The sequence below is a fragment of the Chaetura pelagica genome, unplaced genomic scaffold (genome assembly GCF_000747805.2).
Source record: "Chaetura pelagica isolate M959 unplaced genomic scaffold, ChaPel_1.0 scaffold3, whole genome shotgun sequence".
Classification (NCBI taxonomy): domain Eukaryota; kingdom Metazoa; phylum Chordata; class Aves; order Apodiformes; family Apodidae; genus Chaetura; species Chaetura pelagica.
The window spans coordinates 9506674-9527932 of NW_009952974.1; the positions used below are offsets into that span (position 1 = coordinate 9506674).

General features: G+C 36.0%; 1 protein-coding gene across 1 annotated transcript in view; it reads right to left on the minus strand.

The window, feature by feature from the left end:
• GRB14 (growth factor receptor-bound protein 14) overlaps positions 1 to 16266 on the minus strand; it is a 43314-nt gene extending 27048 nt beyond the window's left edge. Inside the window, exon 1 of the mRNA XM_009996098.1 lies at positions 16204 to 16266. Coding sequence (XP_009994400.1) covers positions 16204 to 16266 — 63 coding nt within the window. The remainder of the gene's footprint in view (positions 1 to 16203) is intronic.
• Between the last annotated feature and the right edge of the window lie 4993 nt (positions 16267 to 21259).

Genomic DNA, 21259 nt, shown 5'->3' on the forward strand with positions numbered 1-21259 from the left:
TGATGGCAAAACTTCAAAAATAAGTAAAAAAAAGCTAAATCGGGTCAGCTCACCCATGCATTCCAATCCACAGAACAAAGAAGGACTATTTGAAAATGACATAAAGATTAAATCACATTGATAGCCTTACTACTCTCCAAAAAACTGCTTTTCTCGATTCAACTACACATACAGCAGTTCTGTTACAAACTTTGGTCCTGCATATTAAATCAGTATGAAGTTCATGATGACTTGCTCTAATATTTCAGCTAATAAATGATGAAAGCTCAAGAGTTCCATACAAGGTTCAGCAACCCTTGCCACGACACCAATCTCCAGGATACAGGAAACATTAAAACCATGCTCCTTAAAGTACAGAAAATTTCTCTACTTATGAGTCAACCACCTCAAAGCAGGGTCTTCCACAGAAAACTGGCAGACCTTGGAGAAAGTCAATCCAAAGTTTCTATAGGCTTAAGCTACAGCACAGTAGTTACATTTAATACAGAAGGGGAAAAGACCACACCGGTACTGAATTCAATTATCAATACTGCCAAAGGAGCCATGTTTGATACCTACAGTGGGTTTTATAAGATGTCTCTGCTTTGGCAGCATTCCCACTGCTAAGAAAGTGAGACTGGAAGCAATGCAGCCTGCTTGCAGCAGGCTCTTGCACACACACAGCTTAACTTAAGCTCCTACTCCAGTCACAAAGAAGTGATGTTCTGCAGTTCAGCATAAGCCAACATGAATTATTTAAATTCCTGCAGTGTTTACAAGGATTTGAAGATGAAATTAAAAGAGGTGTCTGGCAGGGTGTGCTGTGACTGGGATGGAGAGCTGCACAGGTGAGTAGACGAAACAACATCCCATCACCTTAAAACATGTCCTGCTCTGCACTGAAGGGCAGCACTGAAGGTAAGGATCAGCTTCATTAGCCTCTTCAATAAGTTTGTATCAAGCTGAATCCAAAAGATTTTTGGAGGCTGACGGGCCAGAAAGGAGAGAGACAGTATATAAGGGGAAAGGGAGAGAATTAAAGCAGCTCCTCTATTACTCGTCTACATGATTGTTGTAGGTCCCTTTTAACTGAAATATTCTATTTCTCAATATTCTTGCAATAAAGCTAAGATGACAATCCATGCCAGCACCCTGGCCAGGGCCCCTGCCAGCACATACTAACTGCTACAGTTTCCTCCAAGTACTCCTGAAGTTAGGTGGTGTGCTTACTTTACAGCAAAAGCACGTACACCCCACGCTAAGGCCCTTGATGGATGATTTTTACAGAAATTCTTTTTTAAAGGGTTAAGAATTGCAGAGCAGATGACTACACTGTTATTGCTGAAGAAATAGAAAACGAATTTCTAAAATGCTGAAGGCAGCAACACAAGTCATGATAATGAGCTGCCTGCGGTCATTCAACTCAGGGAATGGGAAGTCTTGCAAGTGGCCTTGGACTACAGGAGCACAGCTAAAACAAAACAAAACAACATAAAAAAAGAAACAATCCCAGAGTTTATATTCTCTGTGAGTATTCTCACTCAGCTTTCTCAGTATAGGCAAATAAATCCTGTGCAAGTCTAGGACAACAGATCACCCCAGCCAAAAGCTATGATACATGCTACCTTCTAAAACACAAATGCTGAGCCCTTGTTCTCTTCCTTGCAAGGAATTCAAAAACAGCAGGAGACAACAGATAGGCAGCCACCTAATAGACCCTTCTGAAATTCTGGTACAGTTCTAGTTTAATGAATTGAGTGTGATAGTGTAAGTCTCATCAGTTAGAGTGACCTTTGAGGGTTTTTTTAATTAGGGAAAGTTGCTCAGTCAGTGCTTTCTGCAGTGTTTGAAGCAAAGGCTCTTGTAGGATTTGCTGGGAATGTATTTTTCACATTTGATCACATTAAAAAAGATAAACTCAGAATTCCATTTTCCTTTGGAAATATGTGGCAAGAAATACTTCTCTTCCCAGAAGTAAAGGATGTGCCAAGAAGTAAAGGGTGGCAGGACTGTGCTAAAGATCCAGTTACTCTGATCTCTTATAGAGATGAGGAAGACTGAGTGACCACTTCTTTATTTTTATTAGCAGCTATCATGATATATGAGGCCAGCCAGTCATGTACACTCTCCTACATTCTTTCTGCTGAAGACTTGTCAGAGAAGTAGCACAAAAAAAAAGAGCTGCTAATTGGGAACAAGCTGATACCAGTTTATATTACCATACACCCTTGAGCTTTTTTCTAAAGTATGCTATTTAACTTCCTTTGACTATACTTATTAGTAGATAGTTAGACAAAGTTGCCTCAATATTGCTCAAGTCTTCCTTCCTGTCTAGTTTATAAATACAAGAAGATTTAACTTCTTCCCAAGGTCAGAAAAAGAAATATGTCAATAACTTCTATTTAAGCCACTGTAAGTAAGAAATTAGCAGCTCCAAGATCTTCTAAGAGGAAAGCACCAAGCTGAGTCTGACAAGCATTAATCATTTTCGTTGCCTATGGGAGCAGTAAAGGAGGTACAGCTTTCCTACACATCCTCTTTCCATTTTTTAATATACTAAAAATCAGTCAAGAACCCAAAAGTACATGCAATGCATCTTTATCCATCTAAAAATTATTTTGTTAAGAAATCTTACTTTAAAATAAAATGTTATTGTTTGTATTTCACTAATCATCTCAATTCAGAATCAATGTTGGCAAATACAACCCAGTATTTAACACAGAAAAGGAAAATTAGAAACTATTGAAAAAAGCAGAGTAAAAGAGCAGATAAGGTAATTGGTGTGGGAGGAGAGAAAAGCAAGAAGGTTGGACCCTACTCCCTTGAGACACATTCAACAACCATCTCCACTACAATAATTAAATAATGTGTTTCAGAGATTTTTAAGAGAGGGTGTCCAAGCCTGAATCTTCAGATTCTTCAAGCCATCTGTTATGGAAGTTCCAATCTGCAGAAACTAAACAAACATATGGAAAGACCATACACTGTGCTGAGGAGTTTCAAACTTCAAACTATGTCCTGACGTGTGAAAAAAACCAGGTAGATCCAACAGAAAAATAACTGCTCAGCAAATGGAGTCCGTGCTTAGGTGCTTACATCAAAATGACCTGACATTGACATTATTCTTAATGCTCCTGTATAGCCAGGAAGACAGCAGATGGTCAGCTCTTTAAAAAAAAACAACAAAACAGGCCACCGACACAAGCATCGAACTTCAGCTTATAATTTCTACAATTATTTTTCCCACACACATAAACCACTGCACATTTTGTATTTATATTAGAATTTCAGTCACATTTATGTTAAATACACAGTTACTGTATGCAAAACCAGACCTTAAAAAGTCTTACAGGATGCCATACTTCCCCTGAGATCCTGCCTGATACTGTGCTAATCTCTGTCCTTAGTGTTAACTAACAGGCTATTTGCCTGAAGCATTTGCTCTCCAACCTTGCCCCCCCACTAGATAAAGTTTTTTGCTTATTGATATTGGCAGAGGGTACAGGAATTAGGAGTGTATTTGAACTATAATGGAAGCATTCAGAAATTTTTAGCATTTTTTTACTATTTTATGACTTCTAGCAATAGGCTGTCTTAGGTTTAGGAAGAAACAGCAGAATTCTGCATTCATAAAAATATCTAAGGGCAACGTGACTCATGCTTAGTTAAAACAAAAAAGCATGTCAACACTTCGTGGTCTTCATTATCAGGTTTGAATGCAAGATTGTCTCTTTAAATATCACTGTCTACAGTTAAAAGGCCTGCTTCCCTTATTTCCTCCAAAGGGAAGACCTGCAGGCCAAAAGGATTCTCACAATTTACAGAAATCTATGCCTGTCTTAAAAAAAATCCCACAACTAAAAAAAACCCCAAAAACGCAAGCACAACTATAGCTGTTCAGTGTAAAGCAACTGTTTTCCCAATTGCAACCACAAGAGCTTTCCAAAATTTGTCCTACACACATCCCTGTGAGGAAAGAACAAAGAGAACTGAAGCACACACATGAAACAACAAAGAGAGAATTTGTTAGTATTTTAGGCACCCAAATCCTAAATGGTGGTAATTAAGCCTGTGAACCACTCTTCTGAGAAGGGTTCACAAGGCACCATAGGATTTCTGCACAGGCTTGTCCACTTGTATAACTGGGCAGGTACAAACTGTCAGTCAGTGATTAGGGACAATTACCTGGAAGCCTGTCCACTGGGGAAAAGGGCAAATCTAAGCTCTGGCATGTAATCCAAAAAGCAAATCTATGTAAAATACAGGCCCCAGTGAATCCTGACTTCTTTTTTGTAATACAATATAGCTTTGAGTGGCAAAAGGAACACTGCTCCCATGCAGAAGATGATACAGGATATATATACAGTAGCTTAGGTGACATTAAGCATTAGACTTAAAATCTCTTGTCATGCACAGACCCCCTACATTCCTGTCACCTTCAGGAAGGGAAATTTTAAGATCCTATTGCCAGCAACATTTTCTATTTTATAGCTCCAACATTCTAGAATACCTTGCTTTCTTCTCAAGGTACAAACCAGAAAATTTATTAAAAACAGCCAAAATATGCAGATTGGACACTTCAGAAGTTACAGGAAATAAAAGAAATTAAATGAAATTAAATGGAACAAAACAAAATGGAATTGTCATATTCTTCAATAGGACTATCAAGACTATTAAGGAAAAATTAAGTACCCTGTACAGCTTGTGAGACCATATTCCGTGAATGGAATACTAATGCACAATAAAGGAACTAAACAGCAATGTGAAGAAGTAACAAAAAATATTTGAGAATACCTATAGGCAGAAAACATCAAATACTTAGTTTTGAAAATACGCATTTGCCATCTGACTCTGGACAAGTCAGTATTAGTCCCTCAGTTTCCTTTTTGTAAAATGGGGCCGGAGAACTGAAATCTGTTTCTGTACAGCAGGGTAACAGATTGAACTCATTAAGATCTGTAAAGCACTTAAGACTTCCTCACATGACTTCAGCTTTAGATGTGTAAATATGTTGTATTATAAAAAGGGAGGTGAAATTATGCAGATCTCCAAATTATAATAAGCTATGTACAAAAATATACCAGCAAAGTTCTTTCAAACACAGGTTATGAGAATTACACCATAATGTTAACAAAAATGGCAGAATGAGGACAATGCTGACATGCAATCATCTCAAAGGCAACGTCAGTGAAACTGAAAAGAAACAAGGTTTGAAAGACAAGAAAGTTAAAATACAAATATCATTATTTTATCTTGAAGTTGATACGTTCCCTTTTTGATTTTGATCAACAGAAGCGAACTATAGTTATAAATAGTAATAAAATAGTTACAGAAGATTTCAGATCTCTGTATAAACTGAACAAACGACAAGGTCTAATGAAAGCAACTTCCATGCTTTGGACAATTAAGCCATAGTATTTTAGAGCAGAGTGTGAGATTGTTGTTAACTATAATTATTACACTTTGCTCAAAAAAGTTACTATAATTGGACAATTAAATAACAACATCTCCATTGGAAGTAAGAACTGCAGTAATAAATAAAATGTAGGTTAAATGTTGAAAATGAAAGATCTATCACCGTCAACAGCCATCACCACAATAAAGGACCAAATCAGGAGAAAGAAATACAGAGTTAGATATAAAAGCACACTGAATTCCTTAAAAATAATGCATATTTTTTAAACGAAAAGGCAGGGGTGGAGAGAATGGTTTATTTAAATAGAGAGTCTCAAATTTTTCTGCCTTATAATTTTTTTTTTTCAGACTCAAGAGATTTCAAACAAAAGCAGATAAAGAAGCATTTCAAATACAACTGGTGTGTATTAATAGCTAGAAAGCTGTGAGGAAATTCAATCATCATAAGCAAAAATCTGAAATAATAGTATTCCATGGAATAGCAGAAATTAAAGTAAATTAGCAGGCTTTTTAGATGATTAAGCAGTCAAATATCACTTACTTATACAAGATAAACACACTGTAGAGCAGCTAAATTATTTATTTGCATAAATTACAACAGATATGGAATAATACGTTTACAGATGAAATAAAATTACCAGTTTAAAAAGAGGGGACACTAGAAATGAAAAGGTTAAAACTAAACAGTTAAGAGAAGGTTATACAGTCTAAAACTTAGAGAAACTGAAAATGGCAAACCTCAATCTATCCTAAGATAAACAGAAATGGAGGCTTAGGCTCCAACTATTACTTCATCTGATGGGCACAGGATATAAACTTCTGTTCACTTCTGAGAAAGAGGAAAAGACGAAGGGGTACTGTGGTAGATTAATTTTGGGATGTTGCATTGTGAATTTGTGAGCCACCACTACCAAACAAATGGTTAAGAATCTCTTAACACTACCTGAAGTTGTCTTCCTACCAGGAAATCCACTCTTAAGATTTATGAAAACTATTCCCCATGTTTTTCGTAAGAGTTACTAGAATGGCTTAGCATAATAATCATATTTCTGAAAAATTTCAGTGGGATAATGAAGTTCACACTGATTGGTATCAATAGCTTTTCCTAAGTCCTTCAAAAGAAGAGCTATTATGAAAATTTAAAAGTCATGGAGTGAGAGACAACAAAATAAGCTTAAAAGGAGTGGTTCATTTTTAGAACAGCTGGTTATAGTAATTACAGACTCTTATTCATACTAACTTTCAAATCAGAGTGGAGAAGCCTTGTCTTACAAGACATGACAAAAATAAATCTTAGTTATTTTCATGGGACTATTTGGTAATGTTGGTAATGCCAAGTGTGTCCATTACCATCTGACACAAAAGTATTTGTAAAAAACCCTCTTGGCCCTGGGAAAGGTAGAAGGTTCCCTATTCCTGAATTGTATGTATCACTTACAGATAGTTAATCAAATGTAAACATCGTAACTTCTCATCCTCAGAGCACAGTATGGATGCCTCCCCAGTTAATCTAAATCCAGTGCATAGACATGTAAATCTTAATTAGGAAGACAAGAGACTTTTACATCTTACTATCCACTAACAACAAAAAAATTAATAAATAAATAGATATTGACAACAATTCAGTGAAACCCAGGTTAAATTCTTTAACCTAGGGAAGTAATTGTAAAACTCCAACTTCTGAAAAGGTGTATTTGTATGCAAGCTAGTCTCTCTTCTAGCCATGTACCACAACTTCTTACTGTCAGAAATGCCAAGCTCTTTCTCACAGTTCACTATGTCCAACCAATACAGCTCACAGTACAATCCTTGAGTTATTTAGGCAAAACATACATGCATTATGACCCATTCTCTTCACTAGGAGCCACATTAATACTCCTCACAAGGTCCACAGAAAATTGCTATAACTAGCAATGCACAAAACTAATCTTGGCAGTGGCTAAGAGTTTCATATTTTGCTCCCAAAATAAGTTCTTTATGCCTTATTGTTTGATTTAAAGAGAACAATATTCAGACAGCACTTGATTACTGCATTAAGGTTAGTAAGAGTGTACTTTTACATGAACTTTTCTTTTGTGAAGAGTTAATTTAGTGGAGATGAACAGCTTATTAGCCCCAACAGTAAACATATTACTTCGTATTTTCAGTCTCTTTCTTCCACACTGCCTGATAAGTATTTACATAGCTTTCATGTATATAACAGTATCACATGCCTTTAAATTTTATACACAATAGCAATTTGTAACACACCATATACTGATAGAAAAATATGCAGTTATACTAACTGGACTTTAAAAGAGGAAGGGTTGGAAAATCATACTAGAGGATTCAAAGAATCTGACTTAAGAAGGAACTTCAGTATTTCATTTTTTTAAAAGAATTTGTGAAATAGAAAATAAACAGAAAATTGCAAAGTTTTCAGTGCATCAGTGTTCTTTATCCCCCAATCTAGAAATACAGCAGAAATTATCTACATACTGCTCTACTTTCCAAAGAAGTCATGTACGAAGATCAGGGGAGAAGGACATTTAAAGCCACTAAAAGACACTTCTGTTTTTTGTTTTCTGAGTACAGCAAAGTTAAGGGCAGAATGTTATCAGCCTCATGTTTGAATAGCTTGTCCCTATTTGTGTCAAAGCGCTAACACTATTTAAATGAGGCTTTCTGTATTTAATAGTGCAGTTTGTCCAACATATCCTTTGCTTGTCAGAGATAAATAGAATGCCGTGTTCCAGCACAAGAGAAAGCAAATCTGTTACTGCCACATTCTGGCTGCACTCTATGTTTCTGAAGTGATACCAGCTATAAAAAGAAGTACCTATTGTTTCTACCAGGGTTTTCACACTATGTTGCTGGTTTCTCAGGAGAGTAGATCACTTGCTCAAGCTGAGAAAGACCAGATTTCTGAATAACACCATGAAGAGACTAATTAGTTTCCCATTTCCTTTGCAGCTGTCCGAAAATGGAAGGAGGGAAGGAAGGAGGAAAGGAAGGAAGGAGGGAGGGAAGGAGGGAAGGAAGGAGGGAGGGAGGGAGGGAGGGAGAGAAGGAAGGAGAAGAAAGGAAGAAAGAAAGGAAGAAAGAAAGGAAGAAAGAAAGGAAGAAAGAAAGGAAGAAAGAAAGGAAGAAAGAAAGGAAGAAAGAAAGGAAGAAAGAAAGGAAGAAAGAAAGGAAGAAAGAAAGGAAGAAAGAAAGGAAGAAAGAAAGGAAGAAAGAAAGGAAGAAAGAAAGGAAGAAAGAAAGGAAGAAAGAAAGGAAGAAAGAAAGGAAGAAAGAAAGGAAGAAAGAAAGGAAGAAAGAAAGGAAGAAAGAAAGGAAGAAAGAAAGGAAGAAAGAAAGGAAGAAAGAAAGGAAGAAAGAAAGGAAGAAAGAAAGGAAGAAAGAAAGGAAGAAAGAAAGGAAGAAAGAAAGGAAGAAAGAAAGGAAGAAAGAAAGGAAGAAAGAAAGGAAGAAAGAAAGGAAGAAAGAAAGGAAGAAAGAAAGGAAGAAAGAAAGGAAGAAAGAAAGGAAGAAAGAAAGGAAGAAAGAAAGGAAGAAAGAAAGGAAGAAAGAAAGGAAGAAAGAAAGGAAGAAAGAAAGGAAGAAAGAAAGGAAGAAAGAAAGGAAGAAAGAAAGGAAGAAAGAAAGGAAGAAAGAAAGGAAGAAAGAAAGGAAGAAAGAAAGGAAGAAAGAAAGGAAGAAAGAAAGGAAGAAAGAAAGGAAGAAAGAAAGGAAGAAAGAAAGGAAGAAAGAAAGGAAGAAAGAAAGGAAGAAAGAAAGGAAGAAAGAAAGGAAGAAAGAAAGGAAGAAAGAAAGGAAGAAAGAAAGGAAGAAAGAAAGGAAGAAAGAAAGGAAGAAAGAAAGGAAGAAAGAAAGGAAGAAAGGAAGAAAGGAAGAAAGGAAGAAAGAAAGGAAGAAAGAAAGGAAGAAAGAAAGGAAGAAAGAAAGGAAGAAAGAAAGGAAGAAAGAAAGAAAGAAAGAAAGAAAGAAAGAAAGAAAGAAAGAAAGAAAGAAAGAAAGAAAGAAAGAAAGAAAGAAAGAAAGAAAGAAAGAAAGAATATGTTTTGTACACAAGTTCTGGCTTGAATTACAACACAGCTTCAAAGCAAATAATGCCTTTGTCATCACATTTATCACCTATTATTCCCATGGAGGTAACTAGAGAAGAAAAGAACATAGATTCTGTAAGACTAAGAAAAGCTTTGATTTTTAGCTAAAGAACACAGAGTTTAGAAATTTTCTCAGAATTTCTGGAGTGATACAAAGAATGTCCAGAGCAAATATGACAAAGGCTATGCAGGTGAACCCAGTATAACAAACAGATGTTTTAGAATGCTGAAGCTCTTTGCCATTTGGTACAAGACCAAAAAACCTGCTTTGCTGGGTCAGACTACAACATCCTTCCAGCCCAGTAATGTCTCTGCGTTTATGTTTCTAGTCACTGGTGGTATAAAACAGAAAGGTTTAACTGCTGTAGAACAGCTATTCTGAAAGAACATTTTATCCTTCAGCAGTTTTAAACTTGCCTTTCATTTTATTCATGTAGCATTGTTCCCTCCGGGCAAAGCAAAAAATCCAAAGAAAGAGTAAATCTTGCAATTTAGGCTACTCAAACCATGTAAAACTTTCAATTATACACTGTCATATTGTAACAGATTTGACAGAAAATTCTGCCGACGACTCCAAACCACTAGAGGAACAGAAAAAAAGCCACGGAGCGCCCAGGCATGGAAATCAGGCCCTGTAATTGTCAAGAAAAATGTAACAGTCATCCAGTACAGGAGACACTCACTAAAACAGGTGAAAAAAGTGGAACAAAAACATAACATTAAGCAGACAACGTAATAAGAAAGGAGACACTAATAATTTCAGAAAGATTTTTCATGGTGCCAAACAGAAAAGATATCAGCAAAGACAAAAAAAGCAGGAAGTCGTAAGGTCAGGGATGTGCAAGACATAGGGAAGAAAGGAACCAAAGATGTCTCTTCCAAGTTGACATTTTTGATGCCTAAGCATGTGCATTGGTAGGTAGAGATATAGGTAAGCAGTCCGAGACACCATGAGGATCTGCCAGAGAGAGGAGATTAAATATGTTATGAGAAATGTGATGAAATGTGAAAAATACTATGAGAGCCTACCAACTCTGGCTCAAGAAGCTGGATATTTATCCTTGTAAAGTGTGATTTGGGAAGTTTGACTTGCCTTGCTTTGTACTGTTCCCCAGGCACCCATTACAGGCTGTACTGTGCCAGAATAAATCTCGTAAAACTTCTTGAAACTATGAAAACCAAGTTGCCTTGAAATAATGTAATCATAAATAAAGGGCTGAAAGCAAGTGAGTAATGGCAACCTTAAAAAAGAAACTTAAGGAAGTCACAGCCAAGTGAAAGAGACTAAGATGGACTAGAACCAAGGTGAAATTTCCAGTGTTTTAACAGAATTTTATTGATTCAGAAGTTTTGATAATAAAGTAATAACTTCTTTTTTAGGTTCTTTAGGCAGCTGGTGTTTTGTTGGTTGGTCCTGCCTGTGTTCCTGACCCACAGACAGAAAACAAGGAGCAGAGAAGCATGGGGCATGGCCAGTACCCATAGCAACAGCATGGAAACGAGGAGAAAGCAAGCTTAAATATGAGTAATTCCTTAGTGCAAGATGATGAATTTTATTTGTAAATATTAACATAACTTCAATGTAGCAAAAGTAAATACAATCTTCTAATTTTTCAGGTACTTGCTTAGCATGCTGAAAAGTACCACACAGAACACATATAAATGAGGAAAAATTGATTTTTTCACATAGAACTGACGCCAACACCTTGTGTGCAGTTTGTTGAGTTTCTCCCTTCTTATACAGCAATGCAGCATATTCAGTATGGGATTTACAATCAGCAGAAATAACTATTCAGCAATAGCTCTTGATATACTTCAAGGCTAGATAACACAGTCTGAAGGTGAAGTTCTGACTTTTTGCAGCCTAATTTATTCAAGAGGATATGAAAGTACTAGAGCTAGAAAATGGCCAAGAATTTCCTTCAACTGATGAAAAAGCTGTTTTTTTCAAAAGGATTTCTGCCAACAGAAAAGGTTTATGAACAGAGCAGGGCACTAAACATTGCCAATTTCCTTGGTTACTGTATCAAGAATCTTAGATGTACATAGAAGCAAGAAGAAATTGAAAAACATACCAAAGATTAGTTCAAGAACTGAAGGCAGAGAGGAGATAGACTGCAACGTTAATTGTGCCACAAAACCTTGGCAAACTACAAAAGGGGCAAGTAACGACCAAGTATATTAAACCACTGAGATTTTAAAAAGACTTCTAAAAAGCTCTGTGCACTTATCACTTACTAGTCACTCTCATCCATGCACACACACATCCATCCATCCCTATGTACTTTTCATGGCAATGATGCACCATAGTGCTACATGTTTTAAATTCCAAGATTGTTGATGATTTTGTCCCATTTTTATTTCATTTATACATGTGGAATCACTTTCATACACAATAAAATGGTAGGAAGCTTTACTGGTTTCATGTTTTTCAAGGCAGGAAATAGGACTGCTCATCCAGAACACTGATACACCAGAACACACTTTTAGGTGCCTGCTTGTGTAAAGAGTACATACTAAAAGCAAAAATTCAGTAGTAGAATCCTCTTCAAGTATAGCATCAGATCTAGACTTATTAGACCAAAATCATCAAGGAGGGGAAAAATCCTGCAACACCTTCTCCTTAGGAGGTCTGTCAGTAGCTCTCCTGAACAGTCCCTGGACCTAACCAGGTATCTTCCACAACAGAAAATGCTAGTTTGCCAACCTCCTTCTTCCTTATTATCCACAAACTGAAACTTACACACATCAGACTCTACTATGGGCAAGTATCTTGGTACCTGCAAGTACAGTACAACAGATGACTGAATTCTAGGCAGTTCATTAACCCTTTCATAGCTAATATGGAAGTTGTATGCTCCCTCTATCAAGGGAGGGAGACACTTGTAAAACTAGTTTCACAATGTTTTTATGTATTATCAAGAGGAGGCAAGAATCCCAAATTTCCTCAAAAAATGCAGCTATCTTAGCACATGTTAAATACACAAAGGTGGAAAGACTTTTCCTTGAGCCTACATACTAGCTTGGCCTTTTAGCAGTTTTAAATACAAACTTATTTCAGAAAACAGACAACCAGTCTCCTGACTTCAGTTTGGGTCTCAGCCCATTCCCAGATATATTCCTCCTCCTCAACCTTTCTCAGCTCTTCCTCTGGCTTAAAACCTTTACTATTTGTACCAAACTCTGCAGATCCAGTTGCAGATGATTTGTCCTAGTAATTTATCTCCAAGATCTAATTCTATACTGAATTCCCAGCAGGTCCATATTACAGTTTTACCTGTGGTTATCCCATTTTCTTCTCTCAGACTCCCCCGTAAGTCATGAAACAAAATATCCCACTAAGAATAAGACCTTACAGTGATTCAAATACTTCAGCTCAATCACCACTGGTTTTCTGACCACTGTTCCTAAAGTCTTTAAAGCACCCTCAAGTCCATCTCCCACTTAAACCCCTCATCTTTCTTCAAATCTTTGCTGGATGTTACCTTTTCTTTTATTATTGTATCATATTATTTATTAGTACATTTATTTTTATTGCTGCACAAAAGACAAAAAGGGCAAGGGTATTGTTTATGCATCTTTAAATTATTATTTTTGAAACTGTCCTTATGAAGAGATGTTTCATACATCAATGCTTTGTCTGCCTCCAGTTATTTTATAAAAGGTATCCATTTAATGACACCAAATGACACCATTATCCTGTCACTTAAAGTGCCTTATGTAAAATTCCTGGATTAGCACATTGGCCTTTCATCTCAGGGAACGCAAACGCAAAACCGAAAAATTACTTTCATGCTCTTAGCCTTGCAGACAGACATTGTTAATTCTCTGTACAATTTGGTTTAAGTGACCATTCTTCTTGGGGGAAGGACAAGTGTTGATTAATGCAGAAAGTGATTTCAGGCGAGAAAAATAGAGGGAATAAAGATGCAAGAGAATCTTGAAATTTGCATACTTGTCCTAGATTTGATCAATCTTAACAACCTCATTTCCTAATCAATATTTCTTCCATTTATAACACACTGTGCAATCTCTTCAAGAACCACTGGAAATTATGCAGCTGTGATACATACTGTCTACGAACAGAAGACTTTTTAAATGTGCTATGAAGCTTCCAACTGCTATGGTAAAAACTACAACTCTCACTATTCACACATCTTGCAGCCAACATCAGGTGCGTAAGTACTCTTCTGCTTGCCACATAACAAGTCCAGTAGACTTTTTGGTGTTAACCTTTAATAAAATATTGGTCTTTGACTATAAAACAATAGCTTGAATGCCTTCTGACCTTGTAAATTTCATTTCTTAAAAATATTTTTAGAGAAGTGCAGAGTTACTAATACAAAAGAACACATTTTAAGTTTGTTAGATTAATTATACATCTAGTCTATACACACACTATAAATCTAGTTTTAATAGTATTCAATATGCATAATTATGCTTATTATGCAAGTAATTTTTCTGCTTGTGCTAAAAGACCCCCTGGAATCTAAAAAAGGCCCTGTGGCTTTAGTTAAAAATGTATTACTTAAGAATAAAACATGTCAACTGTGATAAGTACTTCATATCAGATTTTTAAAAAGAAAGAAGTATGCAGTAACTTTGGACAAAGTATATTAGATATTTGGAAGGAAAATTAGAAAAAGCCACATGTTCAAGAAACTGGTGGAGTAGCCAGATTAGTACATTGATAATGCAAAAACGTTGACCTTTTGTGAGGGAGAAAAAAAAAGAATAAAAAAAGACTTGCCCTTTTTTCAATACTATAATTTAACTATACTCCTTACATCACTACCCATTCTATGAATTTAAAAAATAATTATTGGGGATAATCAATAGACTAAAATAATATTTAATGAGCTAACGCTTAAGTTTCTCTTGACTGTGGAGTGCTAACATAACGTTTCTAGATCTCCAGGTCCTCCTCCTATTACAGAAAAACATATGTCACAGTACTTTAAGTCAAAGATGTTTGAGGTTCTAATGTCCATGAGAAACCAAAAAAAAGTTACACATACACATGCATGCACAAATGTTACTCCTTACAAGCAAGACTCTTTTTTGCTTGGCTTCCCTCCCTGAAGTATTCCAGTTCCAGAAATTAGAGTACTGCTACAGAAATAAGCACCTTCTGAATACAGAGAAGAGATACTTTCAGGAAACATGCATAAATATATACATCACAAGCATGGAAAGGACTATTAAATTTGGCACACAGCAAGCCCTCAGTGAGGACACATGCCTTTGAGAATTTTTGCAACTCTGTGGAACCCAATACCTGCCTACCTAAATAAACATCCTGTGCTGTTTCCTCTTCCCACTTCCATTACTTTTATTTTGGGCTTATAACGTGCACAGATAAAGAGAAGTAAAACCAATAACTGTTGACAGCTAATTTGATAGTGGTGTGAAAATATACATGTTCTAAAACAGGAGAGAATACACTCATCATGCTTTTTTCAAAAAAGAAAAACTCTTAAATTTCCTCGGAGAATGATGCTCACCTCTCAGAAGAAAAAAAACACAAAAAGCACATCTTGCACAGTTCAAATCTGAACGGGAAGTTACTATATCAGAAAAGCAGTGTATGATCATGTCATTAAGACAGCAGTATAATCTAATCTATACCAATCAGACTAAAATTGTATATTCATAGGCTTCCAACTCAAACAGAGAAGTAATCAGAAAGAACACCATACATCCAAATCAATGAGAGCTATGTGTTCATCTTCTACTTTAGACCAACCAGACTTACGCCATAAGAAGTATATGCTGTGTCTTGTGTAAATTGCTCATGAGAACCATTTAATACTGTAGCAGTATTTCAGTGAAATTTCATTTTTCACACTGCTGGTATATTAAAAGCTTCTGAGTAACAGAAGAATCTGTTAACAGAGATTCAGGCACATTATGCAGCAATGAATTTTTGAAAAATACCTACACACTTACAAAATAAATTGAACTAATAAATTACTTAGAGTTTGTTTTAACTAACTCATTAGAAGTTAATATATCGAGCTTAGAAGAGAGTCATATTTCCATACTTCACTTCAGTGTGTATTTTTAACTTTATAGATACCCCCAATGCATAGAGTTACACCAGGCTATCTAAGTGCACAGAGGCATACTGATTTTATATTGCTTCCACTTAACAAAAAAAAAAAAAGGCAAGCTATAGTGGTTGTGGGGTAACACCGTACAGTGTTACTCTGATTCCCAAAATACATGATGGACCATCCACTATTAAGATGTTAACAAGAGAGGGTGAGGAAAAAGTTGTTTAAGGCTGATCCAAAGCCTGTGGAAGTGGACTCCAATAATCCTCCATTAGGAACAGCTACAAAGACTTCTACAGAAGCTTATTTTAATATTCTGAAATGCAGTTAAAACACTTTATATTTAAAAGCTACACTAATGTGTAAGCAAAATCAACTTCATGCACAAGGTATAGAATTAAAGTTAACAGAGAAAAGTGCACAGTAACAAATACTCAATTATGTACACGTATATATTTACACCCATTATGTAAACACATTTCACATTATGAAAGTAAAAAAAAATACATGTAGCAGAAAAGAAAAATTTTTATTACATCAAATAAAAAATAAGTGAAAAATTAAATACAGCCCTGTTTATTTTAAACATTGTTTATTTACACTAAGCAAATGTATTACCAACCTATACTAAAGTTAGAATTACAAGACCAGTTTCAATGTCATACCCGTTTCTGCAGAGTTACTGGCACAACTGCAGGCAATGTTACTCTTCTTGAAGATAAACTCATCTCTGTTTTTCGCAGAACTCGCCAACCTTCACCCAGGTGATAATACAAAGCAGAACAAAGTAGCTAACGATACTGCTTGAAGTCTAACTTCTCATAACCCAAATATTGGAGAGTCAGTGCCAAGACTAAGGATGTAGTCAGTGTCACTCTGTTTATGTGAATCCAGTCCTGCTCAAAGCCAATTACAGAGGACACTGGGGTAGGACTAAGTAGAAATCAACCAACCAAAGAGCTTGAAAACTCATCTTCTGTCCTTGGAACAGCTCACACTGTTATCTGTGGCTATAAAAATAAGCAAAACAACTTGCATTTCTAGCACTCGGAATCCTGTTTGCACTGTCAAAACAAAAAGCAAATTGTTAAAAGACTATTCTAAGCACTTTACCCTGAGTGGCTCTAGTGTTGTTGGGTTTTTTTTTCCTGGCTTTTTAAGCAACCAAAATACTCTTCAATGCTTCTGATCTTAGGGATTCTGGAAAGTAACTAAGCATAAAAATAGATGCACCGAATCCATGGACTTTGATTCTGATTCTGAACTACCTGTATCCAAAGCAGCAGCAAAACTCAACTTTTATTTAAACTAATGCAATTTCTGCCTTTACAGTGCAACAAAGACCTGAAAATATGGCATATATTACGTTCAAAGCGAGTGAAATTTAAGACTGCTTTATGAACTCAAATTGTTGATCACTCCCACTCACATAGACTTTACGTATCAAGTATCCGCATAACAAGTGTGGTTTCATTAACAGGATTCAACTAAGAAAGCCAGGGTTTTTCTCTTTCCTTCTTCCTCAAAAAGAGTAAACTTTTACATTCCTTATGTGATAAGGCGTCTGTAAACTTTTTTAAGGTCTCATAATGTGCTTAGTAGTAGAAAAAAAAAGTGTTCTATTTTTATGCAGCATGAGTAAACAATAATCCTGTTGTAAACCAAATTACTAAACAGATGTTAGAACTGTGATAGTGGATATTTATAACTCCTGAACAAGCGCAGTGTGCACCAGAAACGCTGCTCACCATAGGTGAAGACTGCAGAATTCTGCAAACATTATTTGTATTAAGTATTCATAACATCTCAAAAAATAAAGTATCAGATATGTAGACTACTGTAGTTTCATAGAAAGTTACTACAACTGTATTATTTAGCACACATCGGATGTGTATGCCTTAGAAGCATTCAGAACTGACAGAAAGTATTGTAAGAATCCATGCAAAAATTAACTAGATCATACTCACTGTGTTTTTTCCCTCAGTAACTGGAGTTGAGCACACTCTGTAATAATCCCAAAATGTCTCAAAAAAAAACCAAACACCTAATCTCCAGGACATAAGAAACTACATACTGGCAAGAAGTTAAAGGTAAAGAAAGTGATTTAATTTCGGTTTATGTTTTCAGAGTTCTGTAAATGGCAAAAACTACGTAACAACTCACTGGCACCAGTAAGATACTTCAGAATCTGTGGATTCAAAACATCTGATTTCACACTAAATTACTTTCCTGAAATCCTAAAGTCAGTAGGGCTTTGGTAAATCCTGTTGATGAACAAGAACAAACATAACAAATACAAAAATACTACAGCTCTTTCCCAAAAACCTGCAACACACTGGCATTTTACCTGCAGCTCTCAAATAGTAATAAAATACTGTAAAGACAAGTACTTTCCTGAACTTTCACAACGTGTTGTCCTTGGTTGAGGTATACAGGGTGAAAAAAACCTGGTAAGAAACCGATGCCAAGTCTCAAAGAGAATTTGTTTGGAGACAGACATCTGATCTTTGTTCAGTTAGCTTTAAAATAAGTGCTTTTAATAAAGCCATAAAACCAGTTAAAATACAGTGGATAGTAGCCTTTTACTTGGCTCAGTAATAAAGGTCTGGTTTTAACTTGGACTCATTTTCCATTGAGTCTATAGCAGCAACAGAGGCATAGCAACTAATCTCCTAGGCTTAAGGTATTACATTTATTCACTTTTATTTTTCTCTCTTAAGCTCCAGTCCAAAATCCTTATGACTGCTTTGAGAAAACAGAATAAAAAGCTATTACAGAGATCAAGTTTAAAGTGTAAATTCTGTAACATTTGGAATTAAGTGTTTGCCATTAAGCTTTACCTTTCAGGCACAAAGTTTCTATTTCCTATGGGAGCATGTCCTCAAAATTCCATAATATAATTTCAAAATTTTGCTGTAAGTTTCAGAAAACAACTTGTGGTGCCAGGGCCTGATCCCGAAGACATACATGCATTTGCACCACCAAAACAACAAAACTCCCTCTACAATCTTTTTTCCTTGGCTCTTATGGAAAAATATTTGTGAAACAGTTCTGTAAATCTCATGGCATTGCATTAAAGGCTTTTTTGGGAAAGAAACAAAAATAAACGTCACAATTTTTTCTTACCCCTGTGTACTGAAGGTCCTTGGCTCTTGAAAAGCACATGCAGCTTTTTGTTCTATGAATAATATTGACCTATTTCTCTGCAAGGTGAAGCAGAGGATTATTTTCCTCAGTGCAACTATCCGTATTTTATCTTCTCTAGTCAGATATACAGATCACACCTATTTAGAAAATAAGCAAACGCTTAAGTGGTGTCTTTGACTTTGTCATAAATATCCAATATTCATATATTATTTGATTTTAAAGAAAAATACTACAGTAATTTACTTACAATAATGAAAGTACACATCAGTTGCACCCAGGAGTTGTAAAATTTACCTCAAGAAATACTTAAATCTCTTAAATTTCACAAACAGCTATTTCATAAACTAAACTAAACTAAAATAAATGACATCTCAACTTCTAAGTGCAAGCCCTGCAGAATCACTTCAACATTTGACAGCCAAGAGGAGCTCTGTTGATAAATGTGAGATATAGAAAAGCTCTGAAAGCCAACTGTACCTTCAGGAAAACATATATAATCACTTCTTTTTTTTCTACAGGAAAAAGATTTGATTTGTCAGTGGCAGGTTTGCAAAGAACTTTACTGGTGCTGGTGGACAGGAGAGAAATCAGATCCAGGCCAGTTGTTTGAGAGCTCTGTAAAATGGAAGTGTTCATGCAGCTTTTCATTCCTATTTTTGTCACTAAGCTACCAGGCCCAGTTCTGAAAACACTGTAAAGATACTTTTCAGATACATCAAAATATAAACCACTACTACTTCTTGCCACTAAAGAAAGCATGACTACAGTGACTGGGCAAGAATTAACTCTTAGTAAGAGTCAGTAGCTCCAAGTAAGGGTTTGTAACAACATACGGAATAGAGATACCCTGATAGCAGAGGAAGGTCAGTTGTGTAGTTAAGGCACTGGATATGGATTCACAACAGCTGATCTATTCCTGGCTCTTCCAGCCATAATGCAAGAATGTGGGCATTTGTAGGCAACAAAATCAAACCAGACTCAGCTTTTGCTTCTGTAGATGAAAAAATAAATACATCTAGAGAATATAAATTTATTTTTATAAAAAACTGTGATGCTACTTTTTGTATGTGTTTTTCCTTTAAGCTAAGGCAGAAGAGCATTACAAAAGACCAACATGAAGTCAGGTAAGTTATTTGTGATACTATCTGCACTTCCTCGAAAGAGTGCTTGGCACAGATGGTCACTTTGTCTCTTTACTATAAGAGTCAATACCACCAGTGTGGCTGTGGAAACACATACAGGGTGTTATTTGCATACATTTGGCAAATAACTGTTTTCTTCAAAACCGCCCCACAAAAGACGGATTTCAGAGCGACTGAGTGAGTTGTCTTTCTAATCCTACAGTCCCTTATACAAATAAATGTAACAAGGTCTTATTCCTCAAACAAAACATACGATACACCCTCTTAAAGGGTTGATAATGATTAATTCCTGTGCAGAAACAGTTATACTGAAACAGACTGTATTACCTGTACAGCATCATACATATTATAGCAGAGGAACTTCACAATAAAGTTTGAACCATCATGGTATCTCTTCTGTCTCTTCGTGCAATTATCCAACTATTAAATGCTTCTATTTTAAGAGACTAACACAGCACTAAAATAACCAGCACAATTCATAGTTTCAGCTCTTTCGATTCTAGCCTTTCCATGGATGAGCCAGGCATTACAAATGAAACACCATGCCAGAGCACTTTAAGGGCAAAGCAAGATAAACCCAGATCCCAAACCCTGCAATGAGAAGCCATCTCCAAATATGTCACCTCATAGTTCTCAGCACATCTCTGTTATTTTGCTGGACAATAAACATGTTCCTAATGAAGTCTGAACTCTTTTTAATGCTATCCCTAAATTATAAACTCACGTGTCAGCTTCCTCCTTCCCCCTGGGTATAGCTAAGATATAACTGGGTCAAACTGACCCTTTAAAGAACCTTAAAACAAGATTCTTAGATAAAAATTCTCAGCAACTGTACTTTCTGACAGTCAAGTCTAAATTACTTTGCTCTCTCCTAGGTCTATCCCAACTGAGCAATTCATATTTTACCTAGAAGATTAACGTATTAACACAAATCTTAACAAAATATTATAAGAGAAGTAAAACAGCTTTCTTGGAAAATCTGAAATTAGGTAGCTGCTACCTTCTGAACAAGTCATACACACACACAAACACCTTATACTTTGAGAAAATTAAAAAAAAAAAAAATCACTTTATGCCTGAAGAGTAATTACTATACTGTACAGAAACTAGGCAGATCCTCTCTGCTTACTAGAATGGAAAAGACTATTCCTGTATCTTAATGCCACAAGTAATCAGGGAGGTGTTGATGTTAGAGAAAAGTCTAATAATGGAAATCTCACCAGCCTGGAAGAAATATTTTCTTGCTAGACTATTCATTTCCCCTCAAATAATTATGGTTGGTTCACATTGCAAGAACACCACCAACCTCATGAAGTTCAACAAGGCTAAGTGCACAGTCCTGCACCTGGGTTGGGGCAATCCCAAGCACAAATACAGGTTGGGCAGAGAATGGATTGAGAACAGCCTTGAGGAGAAGCACCTGGGGGTGCTG